This window comes from Heliangelus exortis, chromosome 6 (assembly GCF_036169615.1).
Source record: "Heliangelus exortis chromosome 6, bHelExo1.hap1, whole genome shotgun sequence".
NCBI classification, from domain to species: Eukaryota; Metazoa; Chordata; class Aves; order Apodiformes; family Trochilidae; genus Heliangelus; species Heliangelus exortis.
The window spans coordinates 27264351-27285047 of record NC_092427.1 but is presented as its reverse complement, the minus strand read 5'-3'; the positions used below and the strand labels follow the sequence as shown (position 1 = coordinate 27285047).

The 20697-nt window shown below is 37.2% G+C and overlaps 1 protein-coding gene across 1 annotated transcript in view; it reads left to right on the top strand.

The window, feature by feature from the left end:
• MYO3B (myosin IIIB) overlaps positions 1-20697 on the top strand; it is a 183510-nt gene that overhangs the window by 120733 nt on the left and 42080 nt on the right. Inside the window, exons 28-31 of the mRNA XM_071747394.1 lie at positions 4197-4308; positions 5237-5399; positions 6112-6192; positions 15392-15512. Of these exons, the coding sequence (XP_071603495.1) occupies positions 4197-4308; positions 5237-5399; positions 6112-6192; positions 15392-15512 (477 nt within the window). The remainder of the gene's footprint in view (positions 1-4196; positions 4309-5236; positions 5400-6111; positions 6193-15391; positions 15513-20697) is intronic.

Genomic DNA, 20697 nt, shown 5'->3' with positions numbered 1-20697 from the left:
TCCAAGCAGGATGTATAAGCCAAGAAAAGAAAGTATTTTTGCACAGACATGTGCATGGCTGTGAAATGATACATGAAGGACAATAAACTTGACTTTTAAAATTAAAAATAAAAATATTGGCTTAACAGGGAAGAGCACTGAGGTGTTCCAAACTACTGCATTTTCTGCCTGAATAACAAATGCAAATACAGAAATAAAAAAGTAGACTTGTAAATTTGTCATCTCATCTGGGAGCAAATGTGATTTCTAACTCTTCTCAAATTAAGCATCTGTTTTTTCGTTTGGTGAAATGTTGTAAACAGAGGTCACTCCATCTGTGATCTCTGTGCAGTAGATTTACGTAAGTATGATAAAGATGAAATTAGACCAATAAATCAAAATGAACAGTTGTAGTTTTCCATATACCCCAAACTTTTGGATGCATGCCCTAACATTTTCTCTACCATTTCACTGTGTACAATACTTGCACACTGTTGCCAGATACATTAAGGTGAAACATTGTACCTTCCTCTAAAGTGTTCCATATGGTCCATTTCTGTACAGAGATTTTAGATTAGGTAAAATAGTTGGATGACCCTGTGTGGCACATGCTGTAGTACACCTATCCAGAGCACACCTACACCAAGTCAAACTACTTGTGCATCTGTAGTTATGTGATTCAATCATGAAAACAGGCACCAGATAGAAAACAAAGTATTTGCTTAAAAAAAATACATGAATTTGAGGTTTGGAACACTAATCTAGATGCCCTTAGCTGTGCAGAATGCAAACTACAAAAGCAATTCTGGAGAAGAAATGATCAAAAAGCAATTACCAGTCTCATATAGAGACTCATAGAGCTTATTTCTGTTGAGAAGAGCAATTTCTGCCTTATTTTTGATTACATAACTGAAAACGAACTGGAAGACCTGATTCTGAAAATCCAACATACCAGTATTTTTAACCACCTACAGGAGTCTCCTGTGCTATGGTTAGATCAGTCAAAACATTTGGAGAAACACCATTTAGAGGAAGTTTTTGTGAAATACTGGAAGCCAGTATGTTTGTATGTAGAAACTGAAGTTATTCCCATGGGCTGTAAATTTACTATCATTCTGAGTGGCATTCTTTCTTCAAAGGCAGGTATAAATGTAGATTTTTTTAAAAATTTGTTGAAATAGGGCTTTAGAAGAAAAATGGGCATTGTTTTATTTATGGTTTTATTCTGAGTACCAAAAGCAGCTACGTTCTAAATCATGAAACAGAGCTAATGGAGAGGGCACTACACTTGAAAGATGTTTTCCATGAACAAAATGGTGTAGTAAGGCATAGCTCAAAAATACTTCTCAGTGAGGTATTTTTCACAAGTCAATTTCTCAGTAATTAGAATTTCATTAACAAGATAGTAAGATTAAAAAATTATGAGATTCTCTCCTAACTATTGTTTTTCATCAATGCTATCTAGTTAGTGGTTTTAAAATTCACAATAGCCTTGTGCCACATGCCTTAAAAGACACATTAACAGCAGAAAACTGATACCATTACTCACTTGAATCCTTCCTTCTTCCTAAGGAAAGGAACTGTTCAAGTTACATATGTATGGAAATACCATTATTATCTGAACTGAGTTTTGAAGTAAACAGCAATTTACTGTTAGTGTAACTTCCCCAAGTTACACTACATCTACATTCCCCAAGTTACTTACATCTATCAAGTGTGTGTTTCAATTGGATACTATCACAAATTGTTATACTTTAAATCTGAGTTTTATTAGTGCAACTCAATACCATTTGTGTTGTGAAAACTGGCATGATTAAGTTTAGTAACTAGGTGGAGGAAATGTGCTTTTTTTCTTTTAAATACACCATGTTTCTTCATACCTACTAAATGGCATGACTTGTTAGTATTTTGAAAGATTAGGTTAAAGGATTTGCAATAACATCTTGAGAAAGACACTGTATCAAAAATAACTCAGTAATACTTAATCTTCTATCATTATTCAGAATGCACAATGTCTCCAGTTGGTGAATAACTGTATCTAGCCCAGGACTCATTCCAGTGCTTCTCCCTTCAGACATCATTTTGTTCCGCTTTGATCTTTATTGACTATTTTAGTGATTTTTTTTTCTTTCTTGTGACAAATGGACCTGATATCTAGAGATTAACTGGAACTAATATTTGAAAACCATATTCTCCTGATTAAAAAAGAAAAGAAAAAAAAAAAAAAAGAAAAAAGGTCATGTGCTATTCCATTCTTTCTAATTCCTTCTCCATATATTCCTCAGTATGAGGTGGGATATTTTCTTATGCGGCTACAGAAGAATCCATCTTTCAGGTTCATTGGCTGGATTATTCTCTGAGAGTCTAATATCTCTTTACCATGCTAAAAATCAGGAGAATTGTTTGCTGAACCTGCCAGTTCCTCTGAAACACAAATGTAAACCAAGAAGCTACTGTAGAAGTGTAACTTCATAAGGACTAAGTCAACACAGGGCAGCTCATAAACAAGAGCTGAGGTGGCAGGCAGTTGCTTTCACTTAACAGTGTAATTTGTGTTAAAATAACCTTAAATTTGGAAACTAACTGGCTCATGTTCTTGCTGTTATTTAACATAATTATTGTGAGTTGACTTACATACTGTAAAAGCCATTCTTCATTAACAGATAATGGCTTTACAAGTGGGGATCAGTCCATTCATTCTTAATGTCTGTTCAAGTCAAATACATTTGCATCCCTTTATCATTAACTGTTTGCACAGTAATGTTATTTCACATAGTTGATAGGGGCTGTTCTTTGCAAAGAAACATGGACAGAAGAAAAGTAAATTTAGTTCAGTATGGGCCAACTCCAAAGACCACTAAAATTTATCACAATCATTCCAATTAACTGGTTTTTGCAATCAAAGAGAAAAAACACATCGTGCCTAATGACTTGCAAACCTGATCATTACCACAGAAATCATTGTAAAGAGAATTACTACATTCATATGAGGAGTAATCAACTATTTTCTTTAAAATAGCTGCTAGCTCTTTTTAGCCATCATCACTGATAAAACCCTTACCAATGCACTTATAACACCAGTTGTTTTAAATATGAATGTATCTGACCTCTTCTAGAGGTGTGAAACAGAGGTGAGTGTTCAAACAGTCTGAACATCTTGCTGTCTGTAAATTAAGATTGATATGTTGTTTTTACTGTAAACTATTCTTTACACACAGTGGCAGCCTTGCAGCCTCAATAATCAGTCAGTATCACTGTATCATTGTTCTGCCTACCCTGTTAGTGTTAACCTTCATATTTGCCAACTCAGAATTCTCAGTCTTTCTGTTAGGCAAAAGTGCCTAACAGAAAATGCCTCCTGTGTTGGGAGTGATCTTGTTTCAAGCTTAAGAACCCTGGACTTCTTATGTGGGATTTATTCTTCCCAGATAATGTTAGGGCTATTTATATTTCTTTGGGAAAAATGACTGATGACTAAAATATTGAAAGATTCTGAAATGCTTTTTCTGGCATTTCTCATAACAAACAGGCATCAGTTAATGACTAAATTCAGTGTTTTTCTCCCTCTTTTTTTTTTTTTTTTTTTTTTTTTTTTTTTTTTTTTGTGCTAGTATTTGAGTTTTCTTCCACTCAGAAATCTGTAAAGGTCCATTGAGCACCACAGGGAGCACCTGCTTGTTCAACAGAACTTGCAGACTTGAAGTGAGATGTAACTGTGCTGAAGTATGTTATGCAGCTCTGTAGATGGCGTGCTTATTTTACACGTTATTCAAAAGGTTTTATTTTTGCCTTCCTTTGTATTACTCCTGATTTCTAGGACTTTCCCTTCTTTCTGTCATGCGTTTGCTTCTTTGTCTGTAGGACTTTCCCTTCTTTCTGTCAGGCATTTGCTTCTTTGTCTGAAACATTCAAAGCAACCTTGGGTGTTTCCTAAGTCACAGTGGTTTGTGAGAGAGCTTTATGCATGATTGTACAGACTGGGGACTTCTAGAGTGCAGCAGCCACTTGTCACCACTGTGGTAATACTTCTTTTCCCCTGTCATGTATATGCTCAAATATCTGTTCATGACAGCTGCATAATGATTTTTGAAGAAGACTGAGTATAAGGGAGAATTTAGCCCATGAGTTATAGAGATTCAGCTCTTGAGCTAGAGAGGAGGGGTGAAAACATATATTTATTGTTAATTCAGATCATTCTTTGTCATTTGGTTTTGCAGGTATTATTACCTTGCATTCAAGGCGCATGAGGCTCCCCTTGGTAGCAGAGAAAACTGTCTTGCCATTTTGGAGAAATCTAAACTAGACAACTGGATTCTTGGGAAAACCAAGGTAGAGAGTGCTAGCGCTTTCTCCAGGATAGTATCCTTTTAGCAAAACATGTCTAATAGCAGTATGAAAAGTACTGCATGAATGAATAAAAGACCAAGGAATTCGCCCCACTTAGCCTCCCAGGTTACGGAGGTGTCCTCCCAAGCCATCTGAGTTAGTGCTGCAAGAGGAAGGGTGCATTGGGTGCCTCCCCAAAATGCCCTCTGCATGTGACTGCCCTGGTAGGGACAGTAAATCTGTCAGTGCCTGCTGTGGTGGTGCCCCCCTGAAGCTCCTTCTGCTCTTAATCATGGTAGGTCTGAAACTTTGCACTCTCGCCCAGCCTGTGAGCATGGTTAGTACATCATTCATTTGTGGAGTTTCATGTTCTGTCTCTGTCAAGTACCTTTGTTCATGGTTTAAAATGGATTAATTACTTCTATAAAAAGGAAGTTATGCAGTATCTTGAGTTGTTTTACAGTGCATAAAAGAAAAACAAGGAGAATTTTTCTGCTCAAGACCCATATAAAGTGTATGTAACCACCTAAAGGATCTGCCTCCTGAAGCAGAATGCCATTAGACAGTATTATGTCTAAAACCAAATTCAACCTGGGATTTATCTTCCCATTTTAAAGAAAGGCTGTATTTCAAAATTGCTGATACCTGAAAATCTCCCCATGACCAATTTACTTTGTAAAGGGTGCAGCTATGTGGTGTATTTTGCAATGGGATGATAATAATCAATGGAATAATGAAATTCCACAAGCACACTGGGAGCTAATACTTGATTAACAAGATTGCAATGATATCAGCAACCAGTATTTTAACAGTTGTTTTCAGCATCAGTGCTCTAAAATAGGCTGACATAAGACTAATGAAAAGACAGAATATGAGAGGTTATGCTACTGCTGCATGTAATCCTGTTTTTTTTGTTGTTGTTCCATTTCAGGTGTTTCTAAAGTATTATCATATAGAACAATTAAATTTGTTCCTGCGAGAAGTTATAGGGAGGGTGGTGGTCATGCAAGCCTATATCAAGGGATGGCTTGGAGCAAGGAGGTACAAGAAAGTCAAAGAGAAAAGAGAATATAGTGCTGTTATCATACAGTCAGGTAAATGTTCACAGTCCCTCTTTCACTGAGTGTCTTTGCATTTCAGGCTGTTAAACTGCATGGACATTGTTTGCTAATTTGCTTATTCTGAAATCAAAATAATTGGAGGTGCTTTTCTTTCCAGCTAATTGAGACAAATACTGATTTACTTGTAAGGTGTCTTCTTAGTATTTGGTAATGTTGTTATTTAAGTATTTTAGAATTTTGGATGTGATGCCTGCCCACAAAATGAAAAAATTGTTAGAGATATGTTTACTCCAGTATGCAGCACATAAATGAACTGCAGTTGCATGCCCACCCTGGCACGTATACCAGAATTCCATATAACATACATCATGGGCTGGGCTTGAGAGGCTGATTATCATTAATTTAACAGGCTTCCTTATATCAATTTTGGGGAGCTGCGGGAGGAGGGGAGTTCTTGTGCTGACATGATCATGTACCTTTGCCTTTTGGATTAGGACATCAGTGAGCACATGGTGGCAATTAAAGTTTGGACGAGTGAGGCAGTGTTTGAAGTTATGGGGATGTGAATACTGCAGTCGTGAACCCAGGGTTCAACATGTGGGTGGGTGGAGAAGAGGCACTGGGGATGGGGGCTAGAGTGGTTATGGCAGAAGGGATGAAAGTTTCAGCACATCTCTGACTCCATAGACTCTGTAGCACTTCCTTAAATAAATGTAATTTCCAGCACATGGTTTTGTATTTTTAGCTTGGAGAGGATATGAAGCTCGCAGGAAGTACAAGGAAATAAGGAACAGAAGAACTGAGGCAGCTATACATATTCAAGCAGGTAATTAAAACATTATTTCAGTTGCCAACACCTTTTTTTGCTGTGGGCAATTTCATGCATCAGTGTTTATAGCCAAGAGAAATACATACAGTCCAAACAAAAGAAATCAAAACCACTAACTTCATATCATTTGTTCTTCAGTATCAAATGACATCAGTGACAGGTATTAGGGATTTCACACTTTTTGTAAATAATTCTCTGGAAGCAAAACATAGAGATTAAAAGCTGTTGAGTTGTTTGGTTGGTTGTTTTTTTTTCTGAGCACAATCAGTAAGATTCAGCTATATGTAGAGGTGATATGAAGCACTAAAAGTGTAAGTGGAAGGCACTGGACGTGCATTTCTCCATCTTTTGTGTTGAGCCCTGATCTTGGCAGGCTGCCAGGTTTTCATTTTGACTGCTTGCTGGGTTTGCCAGCTTTGGCCAATCTTTTGACTCTCTGCCAGACTCCTATGCAGCCGTATCAATATGAATTTGAATAAACTTTAAAGAGATTATTGGAGGAACAGGCCCATAGGGCTGTGTAGGTCTCTAGTAGAGAGCAGGGTACCATATGGCACAGAAATCTAAGAACCAGTGTTGTGAACTCAATGGTGTTTTCAGGCACTGTCAATGTGAAGCAACCTCCATATGATGCAGTATTATATACCTTCCCTTTCCAACCTTAGGATGAAAAACTGTAGCAGATCAAAAATGAGTTGTAGCAGATGTGTTTACAGATGAACCAAGGTACCACCTTTATTCTGTGGGCTTCCTGTGCTAGAATTCTATAAGCTTTGTCACCTCTCTATTCTGGATCACGTAATCTAAAGTCAGTCCAAAAAAAATGTGTTCTAAATTTTTTTTTTACTTTGCTATCAAGCCATTTCCAGTCAACTTTTTGTTTTGTCTTAGTTTGCTATTCTGAAATTAAGCATCTCATTGACCTCCAGCAGAAAACAGAATACCAGTGTGGTTACAGAAAGAAACAGAGTATCATTGGGATAAAATAATAATTTATAGCTTTGCATGCATACTGTTATGTAGAATCACGAAATACAGCTCCAGAGACACATGTAGAACATTCTGTTAAATGGAGAATTGTTATGAATAATTTTTTTCTGCTATTCCAATGAGCACCAAGGGACTGCGTAAACATTTTCTCTCATTCTTCCTCTCCTTTGTATTGTCATTTTCTGTTGTTTTGATCATAGCACAGAGAGCAGATCTTAAATAACCCCCTGCAACTATTTTTTTGAGAATTTGCTACATTTACATTTGGCCGTACCTGAACTTTGATTTCCTGACTTTTACAACAGCCTTTTGCCATGAAGAGAAGTGAAACAGTTGACCTGTCACTGTCCCACTATTACCAGTTCCTTAAGATGAGAGTTTCTCAGGTTCAGGAGGAAACTGGTGTGTAGCAGCATCACTTGGAGACTGTAGGGGACATTATGCCTTGGAGTTTTGTCCAGCTACATGTCATAGGCATGTAGGATTTGCATGCTCATTACTAGCTCTTTAGAGAAGGCAACTGATCTCTTCTGCTGTTCATACACATGAGAGAGGTTCAGAGCTGTGTTCCTTCTTGCCATCTCTGAGATGCTGCACTGAACATAGCAGAGCAGAGGCAGTGCAAGTGAATGCATACCCTTAAATTTGGATACTTCTGCCCTTCTGAGCCCTCTGGACCTGATGCTGGAGGAATGCTGTCAGCACTCTTTCCACCAACACACACACTGTCTGCCTTTGTAACCTGGCACCTGACAGTTTCAGTGATCAGTGTGGGTGAATGAGCATTAGAACTACAGGGTTAAGAGTGACACAGTATATCTTTATATTAATTAAGCTGTTTGCTACTCCTGGTTTTGGCACTGCATTTGACGAGGTACAATAATTCTCAATACATTTCTGTCTGCCTTTGGAAATCCGTATCTAGGACTTCTTATTTGAAAATTCTCCTTGTGCACTTTTTCTCTTCTCTACATGCTAATTATTCTGTGTTTCAAATCAAAGCTCATGCTTGCTAATGGTGGCCGTTTTCCAGGTTTTAAAATACACTCACAGTCTTTCTGTTGTTTACATTACACTGTCCAAGTGCCTAGTGACATGGAGACAAAAGCAATTCCAAGTCTCTTCCTTCCCTGCACATCTTACAATCTAAGTGTGTAGTTCAAGGCACCTTTTCAGTTAAAAGGAAAATGAGCATGTTTTTATAATTTTTTTTTAATGTGCCATTTCAGACAGCGTGATAGATTGTTGGCATTTGTCATCAAGACATTAGCAAACCATATCATTAAAGTATAGGTACTTCCCTCTTTTCTCCCCCTCCCTTCCTCCTGTCCTGGCCCCCAGCCCTCCCCCACCCCCGTCCCCGCTCAAGCAGGCCTTGAAATTTAGGAAGCATTTGGCTTACATGTTTCTACAGAACAGCGCATATTGAAATTTGTTTTCCTTTCATCTCTTTCCCAATAAAAGCAGCCGCTCGGCTTATCCCTTTAGCTTCCTCAGAACTTCCTTTCAGAATTCCCGATCTATTACAGCACATTCACATACCAGAAACAAGATGCCTTTTCATGCTGTCAACCTTTTTCATCTGAAATGTAAATTAATTCTTGCTGGTACGCTTTGACAGAGATCAAAGTAGGGGTATTAACCTTATTGGGCCTTCTCTTCATCAGAATCAGTTCCAAGGACTGGGAGGGTAGTGTTAGGAGGCCAGTCTTCACTGTTATCTATGGCCCTCCTCCAGGCAGTCCTCTGTCTACAAGTCAGCATTTCAAAGGCGCTGATTTCTTTTGTAAATGACCTTATCATTACTCTAAACTGTGTGAAAAATGATTTGCCTGAATAATTCTTGCAGGATTATCCTGCTCATTTTAATTGTGGGGGGACTTCATTCAGATTCCAGGATATTGTTTAAGTGGTTTTGACAGCAAGTGATCATAGCCTGATATAAAGGAGGAACACAGCTCCTGATTGGAAACCTCTTGACTTGTTCAGATTGTTCATTTCTTGCAAGTCCGTCTTTGAGGTAGGCTGCATTTGCATTTTAAAAATAAACAGATGCCTTTCAAATACATGAGCTGGTGGTCTGGAGATCTCTGTGGGCCCAGCAGTTCACTATCCATTGATGAAATGTTGGAAGAAAAAACAAACTTAGGGAAAAAACAACCCCCAGAATATACATGAGGGTACAATTCCAGAGTGTATAATATTACACACAAAAAAAAGCCATTATTTCAGATAGGGGGAAATACCCTTGCTAGGAAACAAATTATTTGTGAATTTAAATTGGGTGGGAAAGAAAAAGCTACCCTACTTCAGCACGTATACAGATTCTCAGAATACACAGATGTTACTAGACACATGGCTAAAATGGTACAGAGGGTACACAAGGTCTTCTCTGCTTCTTCCAGTCCTGTTTTCCCAAGCTGTGAAGGTTAAAAAATCCTAACTTTTAACTTAGAGAAGAATTGAAAAGAATGATTTTGTGTGAAGTGTATGAGTTAACAATACTATGCACTTCTGAGCACGTATTTCTTTGTAATTGGGATTTGTATTGTTTTTATTTATGTCTACATAATAGGAAAAATATTTTGTTAAAAAGAAATAATTTTTTTAATTGTGTTGCAAGATTCACAGCTGGTTCAAATCAGTGTATATCCACTGAATCATTTACTGACATAGACTGAAATCTAACTACACTGATTTACCCCACATGCAAGTCTCAACTAATGTTTCTTTGTTATTAGAACAATGCATTAATTATAATTTAAACATATAATACATTTCTTAGTAATGATAGCATGTATTTCCTTGCAGTGTGACTGCTGTCCTGAAAGACTTAAAAGAAGATTTAAATCTGGTTATTTCATTTCTATACTGACATTGCCAAAGTGCCAAATGAGTGGTGCATGCAATTCACTTAGATACAAGGTGACATCACTGAATTCATTTTAATTAGGCCCACTTTAGCCATCTGGAATATACTGTGCAGCTCTGGTCAGGACTGAGTTTAACTATGCTTCCAGAGGTGAAAGGCAGATGACTAATCCATTGAGCCACCATCTCCTCCTCCAACACGTGCTCACACACTCACCATATGTCACATTGTATTGGAAAATTCTTTATCAGGAACTAAAGATTTGGCTGTTTTTTGAAAATAAAAAGTGACGGATGTTCAGAAGGAAAGCAGAGGATGAATCCCTTTCTAAAGTGTTTTCTTTCTGTAACTTCTGCTCGTACAGTGTTGCTATTTGCGCATCTCTAAAATGTACTTCTGGTAAAATTTACCCCATCATAATGAAAAAGAAGGCCTGAGAACAGCTGTAATTTGCTTTTTTATATTTGTAATGAAGGTAATAGAAGTGTTTTCAACATCAAAGATTTAATTTTGGCCTCAGTAGCACACAAGGAGGTTTCCTTGAAAACCCTAGATTTATCCATGTATTCATATCACTAGATTTGTGTGTGTGTGTATTCAGCTAATACTGTTGTGTAGATCTAAGAAACACTCAAGGAAAATGTTCCAAAAACTTATAAGCACTATCTAAATATATCTGAAAGTACATTTTTTTTCCCTGAAAGTAACAACGACTAAGTAGCATATCCAGTTTTGATTGTTTATATTTTTACTTTTCTTCTTTTTAACTACATGTTCAGTGCAAAGGCTGTTTAACTGTTACATACATAAATGTATGTATTTCTCTTAAAGGCAGCTAAACTGACTTATTGTATTACCTTGATTTCATATCAAGGATAAATCAGACTGGTTTGTACAACTGCACAGCTTTGGTTAACTTCACTCTTCCTATCTCTTTATGTCCTCTACTAGCTGAGGACATCCAGTAATTCTTCACTTTTAGTATTCTATCTCTAGTAACTATTTAGAGTCTGCTGTTCATGTGCAGGGAGCATGTTCAGAAAGATGAGGCCTTACGGTTTTGAAGTATGAGCTCCTATATTTTATCTATTACATCCCCATCTCTGAACTAAACTCTGTCTATATGAACAAATCTGCATTTCCTTTTGGTTTTCTCTCCAGATTTTGAGGACATGAAACTGAGACCATTCTTATTGGATTTCTTGCTAAAATTGGGAAGGCGCAACAGTGTATGTTCTGAAATAATATGTTGGAAAATCTATTCCTTTCTCTAGCTGATACTGACAAACAGTTTTACAATCATCTTCACATTTTTCTTTAACCAAGTCTCAAGATTCAAGACTGTAATGCTTGGTAATTAAGAAACTTATGTCCAAGTGGTGATGTTCATTAGTGACACCAGGCCTGATGACAGCTTTGGTGATTCTTCCTGATAGTCCCTGCTTGGTACTGACAGTTACTGCTTGTGGAGGGGAACTCGTGATTTGCTTTCTAGTTATGCTTCTGCTGGAGAACTTGACAAGACTAGTTTTGGGTTTTGTCTGCTATTAAACAGGCAACACCCAATACCCATCCAGGGGTGAGAGAGAGTGGAAGAATTCATAGGACCCAGCAAAGAATGTGACTCTACATCTCTTTTAGTGTTTATTAGAACTAATTTGGCATGGAGTGAAAATCAGATCCATGGGCTCCAAATCCTCTCAGATGTTGGTAGTTAAACTGCTGGGTGCCCTTTTAACTAGGAAAATTAAGAAAGCAATATGCTGTTCATGGCAAATCAACTTCTGATTACAAACTATCATGATATCTTCTCTTCAGCAATCATGAGCTTCCATTTCTGAGTTGCTGTTGTATGCTATTTTAGGTGATATTATAGCTTAAAAATGTGTCTGTGTAAAAAAAAGTCTGCTTAACATGATTTTTTACGACTGAGAATGAATCCTTCTGCTGTTTAAAATACTACTTCATATCTTTTTTTTATACTTAGATAGACCCGTGATTGTTTAGCTTTGATCTTTCTACATTGTGCTTTACAATTCATTCTGTAACTATATATTTCCTATGGGAATCAGAGGAAAAATGCCTAGACCTTTCCTGTCTGGAATTGTGCAACACTGCATGTAATGTATATGCTTGGAACTTAGACCTTAAAATAAAGGCTTTTAACTGCAAGACACCAAATTTCGGAGGCCCTGAGGTAAATATACTACTGGCTTGCTAGATGCTGCAGCTGACAGAAAACTTGCTTTGTATGAGAATTGATCAGTACAAGAAATAAAAATTCATGTCCTAAATTGTGGCACATCAAGGACTTAACACCAATTTACTAGCAGAAGAGCTAAAATTAAGTCCAGTTCCTATGATGCTTTTAAGATCCTGTTGTTTTTGTAAAGATCAGAATTAAAGATACTGTTGCTCTAAAGTTTGGAATATAGACTGGATAAGGTGAAAATGAGGTGACAGCTGGTAATCATTCTTCTTCAATGATGCAGTGATTGTTCATGGAGCAGTAGCAACATGAGTCTGCTAATTTCACACTCTTTGAGCCAAGTGCTTAGTGTCAAAACCAGCACCAGTCAGTAATGCAAATTGCTGTGATGGAGCAGCTTCCCAGCCTCTCAGACTCCCCCAGTAGAATTCTCTGCATATGCATTTCTTTTGAAACATTATAGAACCAGTTAATAAATGCTGAAAAGATGCAGTCCTACTAATGCTTCATGAAGGTTTTTAGAGAGAGACAAGGTTGTTTATCCTGCTACTTCAGTTATCCCATGAGTAAAAGGCAAAGTAGGAAAAATAGTCGTTTACCTGTCAGATTCAAAGTGTTCTAGAAGAATGTTAGAAACCAGCTTGCAGAAGTTGAAGAGGAATTGGTTTTGAAAATCTGTGTGGAAGCAAAAAATAGGGTAAATTATGTTTATTAAATCAGATATAGCAGGTTATACATAGCAAAAGAAGGAAAGACTGAAATGGTTATACTGACATTAGTAAGAGTTTCTGGTAAAAAAGAATTTCAAAAAAATAAAATCACAGTATATATCAAGGTTGATTTTATGGATGCACACACAGATACTATGAACTGCTAAAAGGTGAGAAATTATTAAGAATAAAACTGAAGTTTTTCTTATTAGTTCATTTGTTTCAGTGCTGCCTTATCTTGATGGTAGTCCCTCGGCTGGCTGCTACTCAGCGTGTTTCAGCTGCAGAGAGGTGGCTGCTGGCCAGCTGTCCCTGCTGCCAGTATCAGAGTGGGCTCCTTGTTTGGTCAGTAGGGGATAGTTAAGGATTGGAAGCCTGATTGCATGGGGCAAGTGAACACTTGCCTCATCTCTGCCAGAGAAGCAGACTCCTTCACTCTGATTATTAAGGGCAGAAAGTTCCTCAGCCTCACGATACCTGAGCTCTGTATTTGGTACAACACCTCAGCAGGCCCAACTTCTGTCATGCCTTCTGTAAACTGAATGGTTATTTATTTTATTAACCTCTCATTAAAAGGCAATTCTTGCTGTTTCATACTCTGAAAACCTCAGTAGCACTGAAATGCTTAGGTTGTTGTGTTGTGTTGCATACTACAGCTTGAGCTGTTCAGATGGTTTTAATTTTCCTATATTGCACAAATAAGTGCAACACTGTGTATTTTTGTGGAAGCAGGTGTCTGAAAAGAAGAACATTAATGCTATAAAGAAATAAAAATAGAAAAGAAGGTATTAGTTGCAGCCCTTTCCTAAGGGAAAGAGGGGATGCAATCAAGGTAGCTCTGTTTCGTTTCCTACACCATCCTTTCATTACACAAAAAAATCTTCCAGAAATGGCTAGATTTATAAGAGTAGTTCAATGAAGAAAAGGGAAGTCAATCAGACATCTCATAATTTGGTAAAAATTGAGGGACTGCAAATTCTACAGGGTTTTTATTCTCTGTTGTGTAGGCAATGGCTGTTTCTAGTGTTTTCATAAAATCAGATGTATGAGATACAGAGAAAACTTGTTAATTTTCTGATCAACTTCTCTGTACTCTATTAATTCTATATTCATTCTACCTCTTGATTTCCCTTCGTAAGGTACCATGTTATGTTGATCCTGATCCTGTGTAAACTTTCCCTAGACTCCATTCCTGTCCCTATCCTACATACTACTGTAAATTTAACCCTGGACTCTAGGAATCCCAATGAGAGGGTTCTTCTCCTTCGGGTAATAAGTCTCCAGATTGACTGCTGTTGCATGTGTTTAGTGTGCTTAAAATCTTTTCCTGGACAGGAAATTTTTCCCTCAAAATCATATTTCCTGATCTTAACTCCAGTTTTCTTTTATGTATTTTCTCGCCATTTAAGTTACAGTCTGGCTAGACTAATAAACACAATTGCAAAACACTGTACTTACTTTCCTAGTTATTCAGATCTTTTTTTCCCATTTTATCAATATGTAATGCCTGAATAAAACCTACAAGAAATAAAATTTAAGAAATTGTAGGTTTAAAGTGTACTCTGAAGTAACCTTTTAGTCTTTCATCTTAAGTGCAGTATGTATCACAATTTGTGGTTTATGCTGAAGCTTCATTACTAACTGCTCATGGGTGGCAAGAATTGAAGCAAATTTATATCAGATAAAATTGTAGACGTAATTAAGTTATTTAGGTACTCAAATCTAGAGGCAGGCCATGGGAATAAGGGGCTTGGATATCTTCAGAATGTTATTCATTGCGATTTAATTTCACTGTGTGCTTGCTACCTCATTTAGTATTTCTAGTGATAGTTTTGTTCTGCTGTTTTTTTAATGAATTATATAAATTTCAATCTATTTAGATGTTTTTTCCTGATTAGTTGTATGAGAGGTATTTTAAATGTAGTATTATGGTTACAGTGAATTGAGAAACAGGTTATACATTATTCGTTTTTGTGGTTTTAATGGAATATATCTACCCTTGGCTCCCCACCTCCCTGCCCCACAATTAAAGCAGGTAAACTTCTAATACTGGAAGACCCTGACTAGCTCAAATCATGGGAGCTGTGATTAAAGAAATTTTCTTCTCTGTATTTTAATACATTCTAAGCTGGGTTTAGCTTAGACATCTTCTCAGCCTATTTTCCTTGCCTGGGCTGTGCCAACTGATCTCTATAACACTGAGAGTGTAAGGCACTGTATGATTTTCAGCTGTTGTAAACATTGCAAACACTGGAGCCACCCCTGTGAAATGCTAAGTGTTCTTTCTGTCTACTGGTTCAGTAAAAGTTGAGAGCATTCAGCTCTACACTCCAGAGCCAAGTGCCAGTCTGCGTTTCATGCTCTGCAGAATTTTTCTCTGATTCATAGCTGGGTTGTTTGATGGTTTTTTTTTAGCTTTTAGGGGATATATTGTTCGTAAAAACTACACAAGACTGAAAAACAGCACTGGTTGTGTAGCGGATCCTCAACTTGTGAGCAGCTGCTCTACTTCTGATTTTGGCTGTGAAGACCATGGGTGAGTTGATTCTTTTGCTGTCTATTATCTAACAGAAGTAATTTTCCACACATTAGATCTGAAAGAAGCAGGTGTGTCATCATGATTCAGTCAGCTCTTAGAGAATTTGCCATTTTCTGAGGATGAGTACCTGTAGGTTAGCCAGTCCCTCCAACCTTATCAAATGTGTCACTCCAGACATGGCCCTCTGACCCTTCCTTGAGTAGGAGAGGCAAGAGGGATTTGTTAAGTCTTTAGCTGTTGTCTGCTAAAGTCAATCTCTCCAGCAGTGTTCTGGGAAAGGTGGCTGCATTTACTGGATCAGTCCCTTTGATTAGCAAATTTCAGTGACTAAGAGTGGCTGGGCATGTGGACATGCCCTGCTGTGGCTTGGGCATGAGGACATCTCAGTGCTTCTTCTAGTTCTTACTTCTGTTATTTTTTATGCTTTCTATATAGCATATAAATGCATGTTTTATTACACCTTTTAAGAGTTTGCTGAGCAAGTTACTTGCTTAACTGTAACTAGATGCTGTTAATCCATTAAGAACGTGTTTGTTTTATAAAACAACCATTAACTTCTCCAAAATGGCATTTCTTTCTCTCTGTATGCTCAGAACATTGATTGAGTTATATCAACTTTCATGCTAACTTTGGTTGATTTAGATCAAGTAATGTCTACTAGATGCTCTGGTGCACTACTATAGGATTTTATTCAGGTGTAACCACCTGAATTCGTGTAAGTTAACAGTGCTCCAGAATCTGTCCCTTGCAGTAGTATGTTTTCAGCAAGAAGCTGTTTCAGGCCATCGAAGAAGGGCTAAATAAATAAATGGGTTTTGGTAGTTATTCTCAGGGAATAGAATGAGCCCTCTGCAATTTGCAGTCGTAGCTCTGTCCTTGGGCTGCCTCACTGCTCAATGGGGCAATGAGTTTCCTAATTTATGATTCCCTTCATCTGCATGCAGCTACCACTGCTTCTTAAGTACTTAAGGGTTGTGTATCTGTGATCTCTTTAGAACTACTGATGATCTCATGGTCTAAAGCAAGAGCTAATAAGCTATTAGCAGTTTTCTCTGGCATCCCAAATTATACTTTTTTTTTTTTTTTTAGTGAACTATAGCTTTGACATGGACCTGTTTGGAACCACACAGCATCTTGAAACTTTTTCCTTTGTCTGTTTTATGTGTAGCTGGCCAGGAATGGTTTTCTTGCCCTTTTTGTTTCTGGAATTCCTTCTTGCTTTCCAAACTAATGTATTTTTCTGGAATAGATGCTGCTTGCCTAATTGTACATTCCTTCAGGCTCGTGAAGATTTAATGGTTCAGTAACTATTGAGATGAATTTGGGCTCTGTGAAGCACAAATATACAGGCAGACTTTAAAGATGTTCAGGCACTGAACTTACATTGAAATCAATGTCCCAATGCCTTTAAATATCTGGCCTGAAGATGTCCTTGTAAAATATATTGACTATTCAGGTCTTGCACCCAGTCCTGACTGCTATGCACAATCAGACAGATGAATAAACAGATACTTTCTTTTGCCTGGAGTTGCTAAATGCCACCACTGCTGGCTGTTCTCAAGTTGAGTCCCAACAGATATTGCAAATAATTTGCCTAATCCTATAAATTTCTCAGCAATGGCCTCTGGTTCAGTGATTCCTGTGAGACTTGAAAATGTTCAGCATTTCACAGTTGATGTTAAGAATTTTAGGACTAAATTTAGTAACTTAATTCCCATAAATTGAATCTCACTTGAACATGTAGCTGTTACTGGGCTGTTATGTTTTAGGCATATACTGCTCAGTCATACAGGAAAATTGTAGGAAGCAGGAAGGCTGCTGAATAATAGTGCAGATGTTTAACACAGAAACTGGTAATCTATCCCTAGAGAAGACAGCCTGGCTTTACATACCATAGAACTGAAGTATAGAATAATAAGATACTTAAGATACTATTTCAATTTCCTTTCTTTTTTTTTTTTTTTTGTGTTTTTTTTTTTTTTTTTTTTTTTTTTTTTTTGTTTGTTTGTTTGTTTGTTTTGTTTTTTTGGGTTTTTTGTGGGTTTTTTTTTTTGTTTTGTTTTGTTTTTTGTTTTGTTACTTTTTTAAGTTTTACTTTTCTGAAATGAAAAATGGGCTTAAAGGTACTCAGGATCAGAAAGGAAAATCATATAGTTTTGTTGTAGGCTCAGGAATATAACTATGCATTTAAATGTATGACAACCTGCTCCTTTTTCAAGACCTTCTAAAAAAGAAGTCACAGTGTTATAAAACATATAAAACACTCAGTTTTCCTTCAAGGTAGCTGAATCTCTACACCTAGTTCACACTCTTCAGTCAGTGAGTGCAGAACATAAGCAAACTCTAGCTAATGAATGATGTAGGATGCTAATTAAATGCACAGATTAGTTCATTTAACACGGCTTGTTAAAGTTCCTGGTTTTATATTCCTGGCTTGAAAACCAGTGTTAACTGCTGAAATGCAAAAATCTTTCCTGCATGAAGATGATGTCACAAGTAGCTAAAGATGCATTAAGAACTATCAGATACCTCTGATGGGAATACAAGTATAGGAAAATAATGTAAATGTTAGCAGGGAAGTGACTTAGTCTTATTGAAAAAAGAGCTGTGAGGTTGCCTGTGACTCCAAAAAAGGCTCATGGGATTAATTGTACACCTGGGAGGCTGACACAAAGTCTGAATTTGCCCCCCAAAAGCCAGGCTGTCCATGTGACACTTGCCAGGCCTTGACATCATCAGCACTGAGAGTAACCTGCAGGCCTGCATGACGTGAAGGAACCCAGTCACAATCAAACTCTGTCTCAAACTAGCTCATTAAAGCCTTTAAAAGGGCAGGATTATTTTTAAGAGCCAGTCATGGTCAAGACTAATTCACATAAGGGAAGTGAAAACCTTTCAGAGACCTTTTTAAAAACTTGTGGAACAGATTCACCATTTTTCAGAGAGCTGAAGAGGCAGCAGAGAAGGGAGGAGTTGTGACCGTGTGAGGCCAGCCCATACATCAGCCATGAAATCAAAGATGCTTCATCTTTCTGTGGCATCTCTACATTTTCAAATTAGGATTAGGGATCTCTTGAGCTAATTAGGAATAATCTGTGGAGAAGGAAGAAGTGATTTTCTAAAATGTCCTGTGATTTTTTTTTAACTTACTAGACTGACAGATCTGTAGTGGATATATTTTTGATAAATTTTCTTGTTCTTAGCAGGATAATCTACAGTTCACTGACTAAGGACCTTAATCTATGCTACACTGTTCATGTTCTTGTTCAGACAGAGCTGTCATCCTCAAATGTGTTTAAATCCTTTTAGAATCTTGTCAAAGCAGCTGTAACCTGCATGTTCCAGCATCTTCTTTTCCATTTCCCTCTCAAACAAAAATTGTGTTAAATAATACTGATCTGATACTTATCCTGGAATAAACTTTCTGTATTGTTCTTTTGTTCCTTTAGCTCACTGAACCATAGCTCACTGACTGCTAAACAGCATGATATATTGGCTTTATATGTATGTATTCAGTGGCCTTATACTATGTAGTACAGCAGAAAGCATTACTTCCACACAGTGACTTGGTTACAAATGAGTTATGTCATAACTGTGTGTTGGTGAGCATCCCTTGCTCTTTTGTTTCGTTATGGAGCTCTGAGTGTTAAGGATGGATGTTAGAAGACATCAGACATTAACAGCAGTTTACCCTCTTCAGTTGAATTAATTGTGATTTTTTTTGGTCAGTGTAGATTCTCAGAAACCATTCATTTTAGTAAAACTCATGAAATTCAGGAGACAGGTAATCATGATTGGATAATAAAGCCTGAACAAAACTATGCAGGCTTACCAACTTAGGTGTTTGGAAAGTTATAGACAAAGAATAACAATCAGTGTTTCTCTGTATGTGTGCATCTGAAAGTCAGGTTCCAAAAATGGGTCAATTTCTTCTCATTAATGGCTTGACCAATGGTAAGTGATGGCTACAAGGGCTTCAGATGACACGATTAGAATTAGAAACAGAGGTAGGTGGACTTGAATGAACCACAAAGTTAATGTCTGTTAGTAATGACATCCTGCTCCAAAGCTTACATTGAATAGTAGCAAGGAGGATACATGCTACATCACATTTGTGTCACATTTTCTCATCTCTGTGAAAACCACAGTTAGTTTAGTATATTAGTATATACCACACTTTAAGAAAATAAGCAACAAACATGGTAACATCTCTATAAAAAATTATAAGGGGAGATCTCTAAGGGATATAGCAAGCTAAGGGTAAATGTGGTATCTCCTCTCAAATCATGAAAGGCTGGTGTGAGAAGGAAGGGAGCAAACTGTTCTCCATTGAGAAGCAGACAAGAAATAGTGGACACAGGAGAGTTAAATTAGACATCAAGAAAAGCTCCATGATGGTAAGCTGACTTAAGCCCTGCGTAGGTTACCTTGGGAAGTTTTGGCATCTCCATCACTGTAGGTTTTAAAAATGAGCTAAGATAAGCTTACGACAAAAAAAATTAGAAAAAATAGGTGTTTTTTCTCTGAAAATTATGATGGCTTAGATAATTTGCCAAGGTTCTTTTTATGATTTATAAATAGAGTGACTTCTGTGCCAGTGGGTTTGGCATTGCAAGTCAGTCAGTTTTATAGCCTCTTAGTGCCAGCTACAGTTGTTACATCAGTTTAGGAAGTATAAAAGTTGTTGTAGAGTTTATCTAAGCTCCCAGAGAAGTGGTGGATTTTGCAGCATTGGACACTTCTAAGATTCAGCTGGATAGGGTGATGGTCCATCTTCTCTAGACAATGATTTTGCCAAGAAAGGTTGGACTCTTTGGATAATTTCAGTTTCTGTCAAGACTCCATTACAATTTCCTATATGTGTCATCTTTTTAATATGAATTTTCATTTCTTTCTACAGTAAAAGCTTTTAAAATAAAATATATTCTTCTTTGCTTTAATTGCTCCATTTTTGTATTTGTGATCAGGTCTGCAATTCCTGTGGCATGCAGTGGAACACATCGGGCCTGATTCCACTATTATTTGAACATCTAATTACAGTTTATAAATTCAGATAGTTACTCCTGACTTATAAAGGTGTAAATGGAAATCTGTGCAGATTTTTTCAGTGTTATAGTGGATTTTTTTCCTCCTCCCTCCCATTCCTTTGGAATTTTCTTCTACCCATGCTGAAAGGTTTAAA